The sequence below is a fragment of the Bubalus bubalis genome, chromosome 18 (assembly GCF_019923935.1).
Source record: "Bubalus bubalis isolate 160015118507 breed Murrah chromosome 18, NDDB_SH_1, whole genome shotgun sequence".
NCBI classification, from domain to species: Eukaryota; Metazoa; Chordata; class Mammalia; order Artiodactyla; family Bovidae; genus Bubalus; species Bubalus bubalis.
In genome coordinates this window covers 52,595,649-52,610,840 of record NC_059174.1, presented here as the reverse complement: position 1 = coordinate 52,610,840, position 15,192 = coordinate 52,595,649, and the positions used below count along the sequence as shown (strand labels likewise).

General features: G+C 55.3%; 2 protein-coding genes across 6 annotated transcripts in view; one reads left to right on the top strand and one right to left on the bottom strand.

The window, feature by feature from the left end:
- OPA3 (outer mitochondrial membrane lipid metabolism regulator OPA3) overlaps positions 1 to 725 on the top strand; it is a 67,443-nt gene extending 66,718 nt beyond the window's left edge. The window contains exon 2 of the mRNA XM_006067507.4: positions 251 to 725. Coding sequence (XP_006067569.3) covers positions 251 to 684 — 434 coding nt within the window. The 3' untranslated portion in view covers positions 685 to 725. The remainder of the gene's footprint in view (positions 1 to 250) is intronic.
- A 1,240-nt stretch (positions 726 to 1,965) lies between these two features.
- On the bottom strand, positions 1,966 to 14,989 carry LOC102391250 (vasodilator stimulated phosphoprotein). Of its 5 annotated transcripts, XM_044930750.2 has the most exons (14): positions 14,644 to 14,986; positions 10,614 to 10,804; positions 7,368 to 7,539; positions 7,118 to 7,283; positions 5,962 to 6,055; positions 5,422 to 5,471; positions 5,061 to 5,302; positions 4,824 to 4,924; positions 4,242 to 4,293; positions 4,044 to 4,080; positions 3,784 to 3,829; positions 3,542 to 3,632; positions 2,951 to 3,008; positions 1,966 to 2,823 (listed from the first exon to the last, which is right to left on the bottom strand). In XM_044930750.2, exons 3-14 carry the CDS (start codon positions 7,503 to 7,505, stop codon positions 2,786 to 2,788), a joined length of 1,113 nt encoding a protein of 370 aa, XP_044786685.1. In that variant the 5' UTR covers positions 7,506 to 7,539; positions 10,614 to 10,804; positions 14,644 to 14,986; the 3' UTR covers positions 1,966 to 2,785. The 5 variants fall into 5 exon arrangements, 4 of the variants coding, with proteins under 4 accessions (XP_044786685.1, XP_025125118.1, XP_025125116.1 ...); XM_025269333.3 differs by lacking the exon at positions 10,614 to 10,804 and having other exon boundaries at positions 4,044 to 4,077; XM_025269331.3 differs by lacking the exon at positions 10,614 to 10,804 and having other exon boundaries at positions 4,824 to 4,921.
- Positions 14,990 to 15,192: the final 203 nt, after the last annotated feature.

Below are 15,192 nucleotides of genomic sequence, written 5' to 3'. Positions count from 1 at the left end.
TCCAGGGCAGCAATTCTCATCTGCAGTAGTTCACCAGAACCTTCTGGACGTTTTCAAAATAATGCCCTCAAGGCCACTTCTGGTCAGGTAACTGCGAGGCCCGGCGCCAGTCTTGGTTAAGGCGCCCATTTCCCAATAGCGCTCGCGATTCTTGCTGCTGCGTCCCCATTGCTCCGACAGGAACACTGAGCATTGAGGGGCAGGGCTTGCGGTCCCAGCCAAGATCCCCAACCCTTCTCTTCCCCTGCAGTGTACCACTGGGTCGAGATGCGGGCCAAGATGCGCCTCATGGGCTTCAATGCGGAAACCATCAAGCCGTTGAACGAAGAGGCAGCTGCGGAGCTGGGCGCCGAGCTGCTGGGCGAGGCCACCATCTTCTTGGTGGCCTGCGGCTGCCTGGTGCTGGAGTACTCGCGACAAAAGACGCAACAGCGTCTCAAGGAGGGAGAGCAGCTCGCCACCTGGGACGCGATGCGGGACGAGGTGGACCACCTGGCGCTGGTGCTGGAGGCCCTGCGGGCACAGGTGCAGGCGGCGCCGCCGCCGGGCACCCTGGAGGAGCTGCAGGCGCAGATGCGAGAGGTGCGCGCCCAGCTCTGCGTCCAGGACCTGCCGCTGGGGCCCCAGGAAGAGCCCACACCAAGGGATGAGGGGCCGCCAGACCCTGGTCTCGGACAGGACTGATGTCTGGGCTGGTATGTCTGTCTGCACTATCCCTCCCTGAACCGGCCCAGCTAATACCACCAGGCCCCTTTAGGGGCATTTGGGATCCTGGACAGGGGTTGATCCAACCAGGCCTTTGGTCACCTTCCTACTAACCTGCTCAGTGAGGGGTACCTTCTACTGGGACCCCCCCATCCACTGGTGAAACGTTCCAGCCCAAACCTCCACCCTCTACTCCACTGGTTTAGCACTTTGGAATGGAGAAGCGGTGTCTTCCATTGGACCCCACCCACCCACCACTACACCATCTCTCATTTTATCACTCACATCTTCAACCTACCTGAGGAGTGGTCCTCTTCCTGGGACCCCCATCTACCTTTTCCCGCTTCTTCACTGGTACAGAACATTGTAGTGGAAATATAGAAACCTCTGATGGACTTCCTGACCCCATGACCTTCCATCTACCTCACTCTTTTAGGGGATTAGGAATAGCATGTATCTTGGCATGCATCAGCTCTTCTGAGTCACTCTGTGTCTCCTGTATTTAGTCTACCATTGGTATCCTGACTGGGGCCCTCCCCTCTTTAAGTGGATCTCCCCTTCCACCCTTTCCTACATCCAAATCTGCCCTTCAGAGTACTCAGGGATTCCCCCTTACTTCCTGCCTTTGAACTGGACACTCAATTACCACCCACCTTCATGCAAAGTCTTCTGCCAGTGAAGTCTGCCCCTCAGCCCTGAAGTTCCCTACCTCCAACAGAATGGAATAATTCCACCAGGCTGTTACCTACCACACCTACCCCCTGCCCACCCAATGAACCACTGAAGGGGGTGTGTATGACCTCTGATTCCTGAATTCTACTTTTTAAGACTGTAAATATTATAATAATTAAAGGAGCTCTGGGGGTAAAAAGTCATCTTAAGAAAGTGTCTTGAAAACCATAATGTACATCTGCCAAATGGGTACAAGGCTCACTAAAATTAGAAGCTGGAAGGGTTCCCGGTGGGAGGAGGCCTGCCTGAGTCATCCTTCGAGTCTTTTTCCAGACCGAGACACTGAGGTCCAGGAGAACCAAAGGGTCTGGCCCAAGGGCAAACGGTCAATGAGGGATGCCCTTGGCTTTCTCTAGGGCTGGGTGGAAAGGACTAAGGAAGCTGCCTGTTGAGGGGCACCGGGAAGCGAGAGGGGGCAGAGGAGCAGGTTTCGGTGGGAAGGAGGAAAGTGAGGGAAGGTGGATTACTGAGGGAGGGAGGGACATGCCCATCCTCATGAGAGCAGCCATTCAAATGACGCCAGAAATCTTAGCATTTATAAAAACTGGCAGATTTATTCCACAGGGGCCCGTTTCCAAGAAGCTAAAGGTGAAGGTAAGAGGAGAGGTTTCCTCCCCTATTCCTTTCCCCCTTATCTTGTTTATCCCCAGGGGGTAAAAATGGCCTAGACCCCCAAACCTACCCAAATAAAAAACCAAAAAACTGAGGTTCCAAAAAGTTACAGCATCTTAATTCGTCATAGAAAAGGGGAAGGAGCCAGAGGGAAGGGAGGTCGGTCCCTGGGGTAAGGGGAGGCACCCCCAGCCTGGTGGGATAACCCTCCTTACACAGCTGTCCCAAATGGGACAAGCCAGGGGCACAGCATTTAAAAACTCCCACACCCCGTTTTATCAAAACCAAAGAGAAAAAAAAATTTCCTCCCCCCACAAGAAACCTAAATATATATATATATACTTTTTTTTCTTAAAAAACAAAACTTCAAAGGCATTAAGCGTTAAAGTGAATCTCTATAAGGGAATGTGAAATTCCCTCCTTCCTTCCCCCTTACTGTGGGGTTACTTGGTACATCCCCAGCAGAGGAACCAGCCCCAAGGGGATGGCAGAGGGGAAGGACCAAAGGGAACAAAGGGTGGGGGCTTCCCCAGCCAATCAGCAGCCAATATGTGTGTGGGCGTGGTGCTCGGGAAGCCACACCCCCTTGGAATTTTCCAAGTGACATAGGGAGTGGGGAAGATGCATTCCTGTGTAGACTTCAGCCAATTCCAAGTCAAGTTGAGGCAGGGAAAGCAGGGTGACAGGAGGAGGGTGTGTGCGGAAAGGAGAAACTGGATTTTCTGGGGCCCTGTGGTCAGGGGGCACCCCGCTTCCTCAGCTCCTGGACAAAGGCTGGAAAGAAACAGTGGGCAGAGGTCAGGGGCAGAGCCTCTTCCCCTTCTCCCTTCCAAAACAAGGGCTTTCCAAGGGACACCATTCCTCCAAAATAAATAAATGTTTAAAAAGGAAAACACCTCACCTTCAATTATTTCCTCTTTCACTTTCTGCAATTCCTTCCTCACCTCTTCCAGAAGCTCCTGAAAATAATGGGGGTACAACCAATGAGGAAGAGTACCTGGACTTGTAGAAGTGAATCCCCCGTTTAATGACTGAGGGGCCAGAGGAAGGAGGGTCAAGACCCGTATCACACACACACTATGACATCGCTGGCCAGGCCACAAAGTGACTGAGATTTCTAGGGGAGAATTCTGGATCCTCTGAGCCAGAGAAAAAAGTACTGGAGAACATCCAGTACCAGGGCTGGCAAATAAGACATTCCAGTCTCCTGCCAACTCTGGTTGGTGATAAATGTCTGCAGCCAGTGTGCTGAAAAAGCTTCTGGATACTCATCAGGAATGAGTGCAGTGATAGATTAGTAAGGTCTGTCATGGGCATTGGACAAGGTGGTTATGGGGTCTGTCATCCCTGACACGATCCAATTTCTCCAGTTCTCAGACTGGGAAGCTGAGGGTTCCAAGGCCTTTTCTAGAATCACATAGCAGGTCAGTGGCAGAGTCTAGACCCAGATCTCCTTTCTATCCCGAGGCTCACCCCCAGTCCCCTCCCCTACCTGTTTCACCCTCTCCAGGTCTGACTCGTCACTGGAACTAGGCGTAGGGGGGTGGGCCTCGGAAGTGGTCACTGAAGACGACGACTTCATCCTGGGAGAGGGCGTGGTGTGGGGCAGAAACGAGGTTAGAGAGAGGGTCTGCCTCCCCTGCCTCCCATTCCAGGGGTCACACTGTGTTCCTCCCTACAAATTTGGCAAGTCCGACTCTTTCTGGGGGTAGGGCCCCAGTATTGATGGCCCACCTTGGCAAGGTTGTGCTGTTCTTCTCCCAGGGTCTCCGCACAGATTCTGTGGGACAGACAATAAGTCAAAAAGATCAGGAACAAGGAATGCCCTGCCTCAGCCTTTCTTCCCGAGCCTCATCAGCCCCCGTTCAAAGAACCATCTCAGACTACAATCCCCAGAATTATCTGTACAGACTCTCCCATGAAGGTGTGTTATATATGAGAAGAGGGCATCCTGGGACTTGTAGTTCCTGTGACTAGACTGGGCTCTCACTCACCACTGTGGGCTGGGACTCTGGCGTCTGACTCCTCCTGCTGGTGGGAAATAAAACTGTCACGAGCCAGACATGGCCATTCTGCTCCTTTTCTTCCTCCACCTTCAAACACAGCCAATCCCTATCACAGCCCCCGCCCCAATATTCCTACTCTAATGGTATATCCTAAGGTGTATTAGGCAGGAAGGGTCCTTAACTCACATTGGCAGATTCATCCTTGGCGGGTTTCTCCCCAACTTGCGTGGCTTTCCTTCTGCGGGAGAGAAAGGCAGAAACAGATGGCTTCTGTCCTCTCTCAGCCACTCAACAGTTCCCTTCCCAGGGTTCTGGAAAAGTGGGTCCTAGGGTGCAGGCTTCTGGAATTCATCAAGGCTAAGCACATTTTAATTTTAGAAGTTAAAGAGGGTGCTGTTCACGAATGAGGGGTTGGGGGTGGCGTTTAGGATTCCTGCATTTGGGAATCACAAAATTCTCAGGGTAGAGTCCCCAGCTTCTGAGGCAAGGTCATCTAAGGTCCTAAAATTCTGGGTTCCAGAACATTCCAGAGGCTACCTAGGGGGTTGCAAACCTCAGCCATCTCAGGAGAATGCAGTCCCCATCAGTATATCTCAAACCTGGCTATCAAAGGATAAACTTTCACCCAAAAAAACAAACTAACCAGGAATCTGAGCCCTCCCCACACCTGGTCCAACTGAACCGGAATCTCCAGGTGATAACTGCTGGGCTGAGGGGTTTGTTTTGAGAGCTTTCCACGACCATTGAGAGCTCTGGGCTCAGGCTCACCTCCGGGCCAGCATGGCGTTCATCTCTTCCATGAGGCCTCCACCCGTGCTTCGACTGCTCTCAGCTTTGGGGGCCACAGGCCCCGCTGAAGCCTCTTCCTGCTGGAGAAATTACAGAGAAGAGAGGGCTTTACGGGGGGGGCCTCCCAGCCCTCCTGTGAGGCTCCCAGGCAACTCTGGCCTCATTCCATTATTATATCAGACCCATCACCCCACACCCACTGCGCCTACCCCTCACCTTGCTAACTTTCCTGAGTTTGGCGCCAGCAATGGCTGAGGCCAGGCTGGGGGCCCCAGTCCCTCCACCACTGGGGCCTTGTGCTGTAGGGAGAGGGGGTGCCGGGGGTGGGCCTCCCCCTGCTCCCTGTGTGGCAGCTGAGACCCCTGAGGAGGAGAGACCAGGGGGTGGGGGTGGACCCGGAGGAGGGGGAGGTCCTGGGGGCGGTGGTGGTGCCCCAGCTGGGGGAGCAGGCGGGCCTCCTGTAAGAAAAACAAAACAAGAGGGGTGCTAAGAGAGAAGCTTCATTCTTTGTTGTCCGGCTGGCCCACCCCCTCCTCTGGGGCGGTCCCCTGACCCCTGAGGCCATTTGAGCAATCACCTGCATTGGAGGCTCTGCGCTCCCGCTCCATGAGCTCTGACTGCTGCTGCCTGGGGAGGGAGGGCGAGTGGCTATCACTCAGGGCCCCCAGATGGCCAGCAACCTCCCGGATTGCCTCTCAGAGGTGTCCGGCAGGGCTGGTTCCTAAGCTCCGCTCATTTCTTCTATCCCCCAGGGGCCCAGGAAAGGGCTCGGGGGTGGGGTGGTGAGGGCAGGGACAGGGTGAGACCAGGATGTGAGCGATCTAGTCATCAGACCATCAGGAATCACAAAACGCCCAAGATCCTTTAAACAACCCAGTTCTGGACTCTGTGAGTCCAGGGGACTGAGATTTGAAGGATTCTGTAACTCTGGGCATCAGGAGTTTTTCAAACTCCAAGTGGGGGGGTTGGTTCTTAAAGATGTGGATTTCTAGTCCCCTGGGAGTTGGAACATTCTGAAAACTGAAAGTTGGAGAGGTCTTAACTCTAGGCGTCAGGGGTTCTGGAACCACCTAGAACTCTGGCTGGGGGAGGGTTTCCCACCGGGGACCGGCCCCACCTTTTCTGCTGCTCCATCTCCTCTGGCGAGGGGCCATTCTGGGCAGACCAGGTGGGAGGTGCTGTAGGTGGTGGCGGGGGCGGGGGCCCACCTCCTGGAAGTGAGAGTAAAGGCTAGTGAGTCACACGGAAGCCAGCCCCACCCCTTGGCACGATACCAAGGGGCCTCCAGGTACCCTGTGAGGAGGGTTGGCACCCGCTTCCCCTGACTAAGCTGACAGGCGGTGGGCACTGGAAGGATACCCAGATCACAGGCAGGACAGCAAAGGCCCAGAGAAAGGGGTCACCCACCCCAAGGCCTGCAGATGGGAATTAGCAGGGACAAGACTTGAATTCAGGCAGATTCCAGAATCCAGGCTCTTAACGCACAGTCACAGCTGCTCAGACCCCCCTACCTGAGAGCTCAGAAGAGGCTGACAGCCCCCTCCTAACCCAGCCTCAGGCCTCCGGCTCCCATGTATTTCTTGTGCTTCAGACTGCCACTGAAGTTGCTCCTGGAAGCAACTGCCTCCACCATTTGACAACTGGCGAACCTAGACGCACAGCCGCCACCTAAAACTGTTGCTCCTCAAAGCGCTCTTTATGGACCGGTCAACTTTGGCATCATCAGGGAGCTCGCTGGAAGCACAGAGGCTCCGGCCTTGGCCCACCTACCTGATTCAGAATCTGCATTTTTTCCTAGATGACTCGCGGGCACATTCCAGTTTAAGAAATACCAACTGGAAGTTTTTTCTTAACATTGTGGCTTGAAAACTGACAATGACGTCAGTCAGTCTAATGGTTACCTGGAGAAAGGGCAAAGGAAACCCCCCGGAGGCCTGAAATATTTCTATCTTGATCTGGGAGGCGGTCACACAGGAGTGTGCAAGTGTAAAAATTCATGGAGCAAAATGGGCTCTTAGGAACCATGCGTTTGACATGTGGATGCAACTGGGGCAAAGAGAAGCCCACAGAATTGGGTTGGCCAAAAAAATCCATGTGGGTTTCTCTGTAACATCGGAAAAACCTGAATGAGCTTTCTGGTCAGCCCAGTAACTCTCCATAGCAGCAGTGAATGAGCCCTGTTTTCAGATGAGTATACTGAGGCCAAGTGGTAAAGGGGCAGCCCCAGGCCCCACCGCAGGGCTCAATGGTCCCCTCCGCCCCCTGTCTCTAACCTTCCAAGGCCTCTAGGGCACTGGCCATGCCGTTGGCAAACTGCGTGGCATCCTCCTTGCTGCCAAAGTTGAGGCCCCAGACCTGCCGGGCATCACGCCACTGGTGGAAGTTGGGGGTGGCCTGGTTATACTTGACACCCCGGACGATGGCACAGTTGATGACCACCTGGCGGGAGAGGGGTAGGGGAGAAGTGGGTGAGCGGTGGTGAGGTCCCGCAGGCAGAGGGGGCAAGGAGGAGGGGAGCCTCACCTGCTGGTCCGGCTGCATCTTGCGGCCGACCACCCGGAAGGAGTTGGCGGTGGGGTTGTGATAGATCTGGACACGGCTGAAGGCCTGCGGGCCCGTGCCGGCGGGCAGCCAGCGCTTGTTGCTGTCATCATAGAGCATCACCGTGGCCCGGCTGGTGCACACAACCGTCTCGCTGCAGAGAGGCGGGAGGGCGAAAGGGAGAGAGGCCAGTTAGCTGTGGGGAGCCTGGCATGCTCCCCCCAGGGGCCGGTCGCCTTCTTGTTCCCCTGGGAGATTCGGAGATGCGAAGCCAGTGTGCCAGGAATAGGGGACCCACGAAGAGGAAGACAGACCGAGAGAGAGGGCTGAGGACAGGCCCTTGGAGAGACCCAGACAGGGAGACTGGAGGAGAAAAAGACAGGTGGGACGGCGAAAGACACACCGGGAGAGACAGACAAATAAGACAAACCGGGGGATGTGAGACAGACAAGGAAAGAGACAGACAGTCAAATGGGGAGCAAGAGACAGGAAGAGGAAGAGTCAGACCGGCTGGAAGAGACAAACATACAGACTGACGATGGGGAGAGAGAGGTAAGAAAGGGGGTCAGATTGTTACAGGGGAGACGGACTGAAAGGAGTAATGGGGAGAAGAGAGGCAAAGGCAGAGAGCAGACAAACAGGCTGACGGAGAGGACTGAGATGGACCGAGAGACAGAGATGTGGCATGAGAGCTGGAGGAGGGGGCCCAGGAGAAGCGGATGCAAGGGACAGAGCAGGTGTCCTGGGCAGCACTGGGAACAAGCCCCTGCCTGACGCACCTGGAGCCTCAGTTTCCCTGTCTCTGCTGGGAGGCTTGGACCTTCCTGCCCCCACTCCCCACTGTGGAGGAGGAAGCTGAGGCTCAGGGAGGTGAAGGGTGAGGCTTGCAGCAAGTTGGGGACCGATGCAAGATCCCAGGCTCTTCCCCTTCCTGCTGCCCACCCCATCCATCCGGCGCCACCCGCCCTCCCCCGCCCCCTGGCGCCAACGGCCATCAGCAGACACTCCCTGCTCTGTGTCCGGCAGTGACCCAGACAGCCCCGGCCCCACCCTGCAGGGCAGGAGAGCATCGCAAGGGACTGTGCTGTCCGCACATGGTGATAATCCAAGACCAGGCCTGGGGCTGCCCAGAAGCAGGGTCTGCCCCAGCCTTTGGATCAGAGAAGACTTCCTGGAGGAGACGACATCTGACTTAGCCCTGTGGGGAGGGGGCTCAGTAACGCAGCTCAGGGTTCAGGATCTGATATCCACAGATGTAGGTTCAAATCCCCGCTGGGCCACCTACTCCATGTGACTCAGGCGAGCAACCTTCCCACAGAAGTCATCTTCTTTGCCCGCAAACTGGGGAAATGACAGACCCCACCTCCCAGGGCAGTGGGAGAAGTAAGAGTCTGGGCATGTAGAGTGCTTGGCGTGGTGCCTGGCATGAGTGCTGAGTAACTGTCAGCATCCCTTTCCTGGGCACTCTGAACAGGCACCAAAGGGCCCTCCTCCACCCCTCACCAGTCCTTCTGGGAAGGTTCAATGCCCTCCTCTCTCAGTGGGGAAACTCAGGCTCCCAGACGGGAAGTGACTTGGCCAAGGTCACCCACAAACCAGGGGGAAGCACTAGTCCCTGCCCAGCCCCACCCCCCACCAGAGTTTTTCCTAAAAAGAGGAAGTTGGTGGTCAGAGGTTTCTGGGGAGATAAATTATACCCCGCAATGGCTCTGTCTCTACCAGGGCTAGGGGCTGGAGCGTGACAGTGACACTATAAAAGACAAGGCCGGGAAAGCCCCTCAGCTGACCCAGATCCGAGTTCTTAGGCCAGGGGGCTAAGCCCCCAGGTTTGCATAATTAGGGGGGCTCCCTCTTATCAGGCACTTCACCCAGCCCTTTCTCCGGATCTCTCATTTTATTCTCACTGCAGCTCTTCCAGGTGGGCTATTTCATCCTCATTCTGCAAAGACTGCAAACAGTGGCACAGAGAGGTTGTGTGACTCACCCATGGTCACACAGCCAGCAGGTAGCAGAGCGAGGACGTGAACCCAGGCCACCTGGCCCCCAAGTCCACTGTCTTCACCACCGCGGACTGTGTGGGCCCTACCCAAACACCAGGTGCTGATTCTAGACAAGCGCAGCCTCAGGGGCTGTTTCTGGCTTCCGCTGCCCCCGGCAGGGCAGGGTTAAGGCCTCGCCCACACCTGCCACCCACACCCAGGGCAGACTCTGGCCAGGTTCCCAGGGCCTTCGTTGCTACCCCACCCTGGCTGCACTTTGCTCTTTTCAAGAGCCCCTGCCCTGCTCAGTCTCTGGACTAGCCTGAGCTGTGGGTGTTTGCTGAGTGACCCCAGACTGGTCTTGTCCCTCTCCAAGCCACGGTATCCCCATTCCAGCAAAAGGATCCTGTTAAAACACAAGTCAGATCGTGTCTCTCCTCTTCTTGGAAGCTCCGCTGGCAGCTCCCAGCAGAATTTTTATTCTGGCCAAGTTCTCTCTGCGGCCTTCATGATCTGTATGATCTCTGATCTCCCCTCGACTGGCCCCACCGGCCGTTCTAGCCCCCACTTCAACATGCCAGACACATTTCCACCTGAGGGCTGGGCTCCCTTTCTCCCTCAACCTGGATTTTCACCTCCTTCGGGCCTCTGCTTAGCCGTCACCTCTTCTGAGAAGCCCTCCCTGACTACCCTACCTGGAAAAGCTCTCACTGCAAACACCACTGGGTGTTTCGTCAGGGCTCTATCTGTCTCCCCCACCAAAATGTAAGGACCACAAGGGCGGGGATTTTTGTCTTTTCTGTTCACTACTGTGTTCTCAGAACCTAGACTCATGCCTAGAACCTAGCAGGTATCCAGGAGTTGTTAAATTAGCCATCTATAAAAAAAGGAAAGTGTTTTTTTTTTTTTTAACAGCAGCTGACATGTATTGGTTAGTCTGTGTCCCAGACACCGTTCCAGGTACTGAGCTCCAGCTGCCACAGTGAACATTGCAGGGACCTCAGTGCACACCCTTTTTCCAGACAAGGAACTGTGGCCACAGAGGAGTGAAGACAGTCATCCCAGGTCATACAGCAAACAAGCAGAGGGGCTCATATTTGAACCCAAGTCCTGATCTTCCCCACCCCCAATGTTCTTAACCTCATTTAAAGATGAGGAAACAGCTAAGCTGACTTTTTTTTTTAAGGCAAGGTATAAAGTGGTGTGAGAGATTAAAAAAAAAAAAAAAAGCTGGGGAGGATATAAATACCTCTGCACCCAGAGTGGTGAAAAGCGAGGTTGCTTCTCAGGGGACTAGCCTCCCCTGCTCGCCTCTGAGGCACTGGGGCACTGGGGGTCTGACAAGGGAGGCAGGAAGTGGACAGTTCGCACTGTTTACCCACTTGAGTTGCTTGATTATGTCTTCTCTTTTTGCTTTGTTTTACCATGGGCTGGTATTACCTACAAAAAATTAATTCATTACTTAGGTACAAAAAAAAAAAAGTCCACCTATAAACCAGACAAAAAGCTAGATCGGAAAAATCTCACAGCCAGAAAGCCGGGAGTGAGATGCATATAAGGTCTGCTTAATTCCAGTGGTCTCTGGGGGCTTCCCTGGTGGCTCAGATGGTAAAGAATCTGTCTGCAATGCAGGAGACATGGGTTTGATCCCTGGGTTGGGAAGATCCCTTGGAGAAGGGCATAGCTACCCACTCCAGTATTCCTGCCTGGGAAATCCCATGACAGAGGAGCCTGGCGGGCTCCATGGGGTTGCAAAGAGTCAGACACAACTGAGTGACTGACACTTTCAACTCGACACTGGGGTCTCACAGCCTCAATTTGACATGAGACAGCCTGAATCCCCAGTCAGCCCAGAGCTCTCCCACAAGCCCTCCCATTCTGGAAATCTCCAGTATGTGGTCAGTAAAGGAGAACTGAAGTCAACCCCTTGCTGCATGGCTTCACCTCTCTGAGCCTCACTTTCCAGCCCTGGAAACCATAACTCCCTGGGGTTTGGTAAGGATTGAAAGAGATAAGAAAAGCCTTAAGCGCAGGACCTGGAATTTGGCACAGGACCAAAAGGGAGAGCTTCCCCGATGGCTCAGAGAGTCAAGAATCTGCCCGCAATGCAGGAGTCATAGGAGATATGGGTTTGATCCCTGGGTTGGGAAGATCCGCTGGAGAAGGAAATGGCAACCCACTCCAATATTCTTGCCTGGAGAATCCCATGGACAGAGGAGCCTGGTGGGCTACAGTCCAAAGGGTCACAAAAAGTCAGACTCAAGTGACTAAGCACACAAACAACATATAAGGGAGCCAAGAAGCAATACAGGAAGGAGAGAGCCTCTCATCATGGGAGGCAATCAAGCACAGTCACTCTGGTTTACTGAAATTTATCCATTGAGAGGTTTGCCCTTCCTTCTACCCCTTCATCTGATAGCCCCTTAAACTGTAATCCACCCCACAAAGACCCAGGGATACACAGCCTTTCCAAACTACAAATCTTTGAAGCAACCCTGGATAGAAACACAAGTATAGGGTCTGTAGGCTGGTATGGGTTCACTCTAGTCCCTCCTCCTTGACAGGCCTCAGTTCCCCATAAGTGAACAGGAAGGTAACTGAGTTCCTTCTTGCTTATCAGCATTATCTTCAGTGTTTGTACAGTAAAAGCAGGTTACTTGTTTTTTTCTAAGGCCACTAAAGGTTTGACTTTGCTTTTCTTTAAGAGTACAATAGTCTGGAAAGAGGCCTTGGTTCATATCCAGTCTTGCCTAGTTCCAAACTGACTTTAATAGGTAATCTGCTTAATTCCCCAGTGCCTCAATTTTCCCATCTGGGAAAGGGGGACGATCATAATAGTATCAATCTCTTACAATTGCCGTGAGGATTAATTTGAATCAGGCACCTGGTACAATGCCTGGCACAAAGGAGTTGCTTGATCAAATGGTCTCTCATTATTAAAAACAATAATAAATGAACCAAGTTCTAGAGTCTCCTCTGCCCTAAGAGTCTCAGATCTCTGCCCCACTTCCCAGAATTCCAGCGCAGAGTCCCGGACACGGCAGACACTCAACAAATATTTGTCAAACTGAGAAAAAAAAAAAAGAACTGTAATTTTCCATCTTAACAGCCTCTCTTCCAACTGTCCCCAAGACTGTCTCCAGCCTAACCAGCCAGAAATCAGGGGATCCCAGTGCTCTCCCATCCCTCAACACTGCTTAGAAATTTCTGAGGGATCTTGGGCCAGGCCTTTTCTCTCTTTGAGCCTCCCTCAGTTTCCCCAGCAGCCCCTAGACAGGGCCGTGGGTCTTTTTGATTCCTAGCTGTCCTGGGAGTAGGGGCACAGCCCAAGAAGGCCAGTGTGGCCATCAGCAGGGAAGACCCTTCAGGAGATGGGAGTAACCCTCTGCTGGGACAGGCATCAGCTAACTTCTGCCCACCCCCCAGGAGATACAGGAGGTTTGGTCATGGCTCGCAGTAGCAGGGGGCCTTGTGGGAGGGCCAGGGCCTCTGGGACTGGGGGAGGCGGGGGCGGGAGGCTGGCCCAGACATTGCTCCTGCCCTTTTACGGTCTCAGTGAGTGAGGCAGCACTAACTCGGACATCCGCCATCCGCCTTCCACGCCTTCCACCATGCCTGGGACCGGAAACGTGGGGGGGGGGGGGGGGGGGGGAGGAGGCGCGCACGGGGCGGGGCTGGGGGGCAGTGGGAGAGGAGAGTCCCCCGGGAAGGTGAAGGAAGAGGGCCTGACTCCCCAAAACTGCCCTCTCTCCCAGGCAGACCTTTTAAAGATGTTGCTATAGTGGGGGAAAGGGTAGGCAGGAAGTCTTGTGGGTGTCTGTGGGTGCCCCCATCGTTCCAAATTTTCCAACAATCCCTTTTCAGCAGAAGGAACAAATGTGGGAGGGGGGATTCTCTAATGACCACAAAAAGGAATGCCACCCAGATGTCAAAGGGCAGGGGATGTGGCGGATGAGAGAGGATGTGGGCCCCAGGGGGTTAATCCCCAGCGGCCCCCCAGGGGCCTCCCCCTCAAGCTGGGGGCTTTGGAGCAGGAAGTCTCTGAGAGAGTAGAGGAAAGGAGATAGTATTGTCAGGCTCAGGCCTCAAGGGAGAGATTATGGGGGGCCGGGGAGGATGGGAGAATGAGGGGGAGGGCCAGTCGGGTCCCCCAGTCCGCACCGGCCCCGCCCTCAGGTGAGCCCAGGAGTTTTGAGGGAGGCTCCAGGAAAAACAAAATCCCTGGGTCCCTTGGGCCCCCCAACCCAGGATTAAATTCCTGGGAAGATAGCTGGAACTCCCTGGGAAGCCTGAGTCCCAGAGGGAGAGGGCTATGACCTTGAGGCTTTCCAACGCCCCCTCCTCCAACCGCACAACTCCGGACGGCTGGGTAAGGGGGGGCGGTGTTGAGAGAAGGGGGAGGCGCCGTGGTGGGGAAAGCAGCCGGCCCACGGCACTCTCAGCCCGCCTCCCCCCCACCCCCCACACACACCAGCTGTCTCGACAGGTGAGTCAGTTAGACAAAGGCCCCCCTTCCCCCAGCTGCCGCGCCCCCTCCCTCTCCAGGGCCGCGCAGGTGGGGGAGAGGGGCCGCCCTTCGGGCCGGGCCCGGGGAGGCGCCCTCGGCACAGAACGCTCGCTCCCTCCTAGGCACAGCCTGTTTTAAGCACATTGTGGGTGGGGAGCGGCGAGGAACGGGAGTCCCAACCAGACCCTCCAGACTGCGTCTGGGTCCCTGGATCCGTCCACATCAACCTCCTTCACAGGGGGATGAACCGCCCAAATTTAGGGGTTAAGTACCCCCTAAGTTAATGAGCAAAGTCCCTCGTGGGAAGAATTTCCAGCGCCATGTATGGGGGACCCCGAAAACCAAGCTCTACGTCTCAATCTCTCTTCCAGGTCCCAGGGGACTCCCAAACCGGCCCCCCATAATCCCTCTCAGGGCCAGGTTGAGATTTGGGGGCAGTCTGAGTCCTGCCTAACCCCTAGCTTCTCTGCGGGGATTATTTGCCAACTTGGAGGCTCTCTGAAAAGTCTTAAAAATTTCGGGAGTCCTCGGAGCGCCCCCAAACCTAAGGGCTCCCAGGAGAATCTCACGGCACCACCTAGAGCCTTGATAGTCATGGGGAAGTGGTCAGTGTCTGGAGCTCGTCCAAGGGGGGTCGGCCTCAAATCCGAGGCGCCCAGTGCCCAGTCCCCAAATTCCAACCGGGACCAAGCTGGGGGGAGGAGGGGACAAAGGCAGGGCGGCAGGAGCCCGCGCCGGCCAGGGAACGGTCTGGAGGCAGTTGGAGGCTCACCTCATGGCTGCTCGGCGGGCGGGCGGAGCGCCCACGGGCTAGGTGCTCCCGGGGCGCCCCTGGCTCGGGGTTCAGAGATTCAGCGCTGGCTCTAGGTTCTGCTCAGTCTCCCCCAGGGTCCCGCCCCATAGAGTCCGGCTTCCTGGGGGGGAACGTGGACAGGGCCGGGGCGGGTCCTCGGGCGCCTCTTCCCTCTGGGGTTCTGCTCGGGGGGTCCGTGCGGCAGAAAGAGGGTGCGGCGTCCCCTCCCCGGCGCGCCCCCTCGGCCGGCGGCAGCTACAATGTTACTCTTACTACTGTACTTCTCTTTGCTACATTTCGTTCCAAAATTCCACTCCCCGCACCCACAATGCCCTGCGCCTTAAAGGGGCCGCGGACACCTTAAGGCGGTGGGGTTGGGGGCGGGGGTTGGTGGAGGGCGCTTAAAAGGGCAACGCGGAACCTTCGACTTCCGCTATTTCCCTCTTCCCCAACGTTTTTGCACAGCGATGCACTCTGGGGGTCACCCCCAAATTAGAGGGGAAGCTTGATAGAGAGGGAGGGATCCTT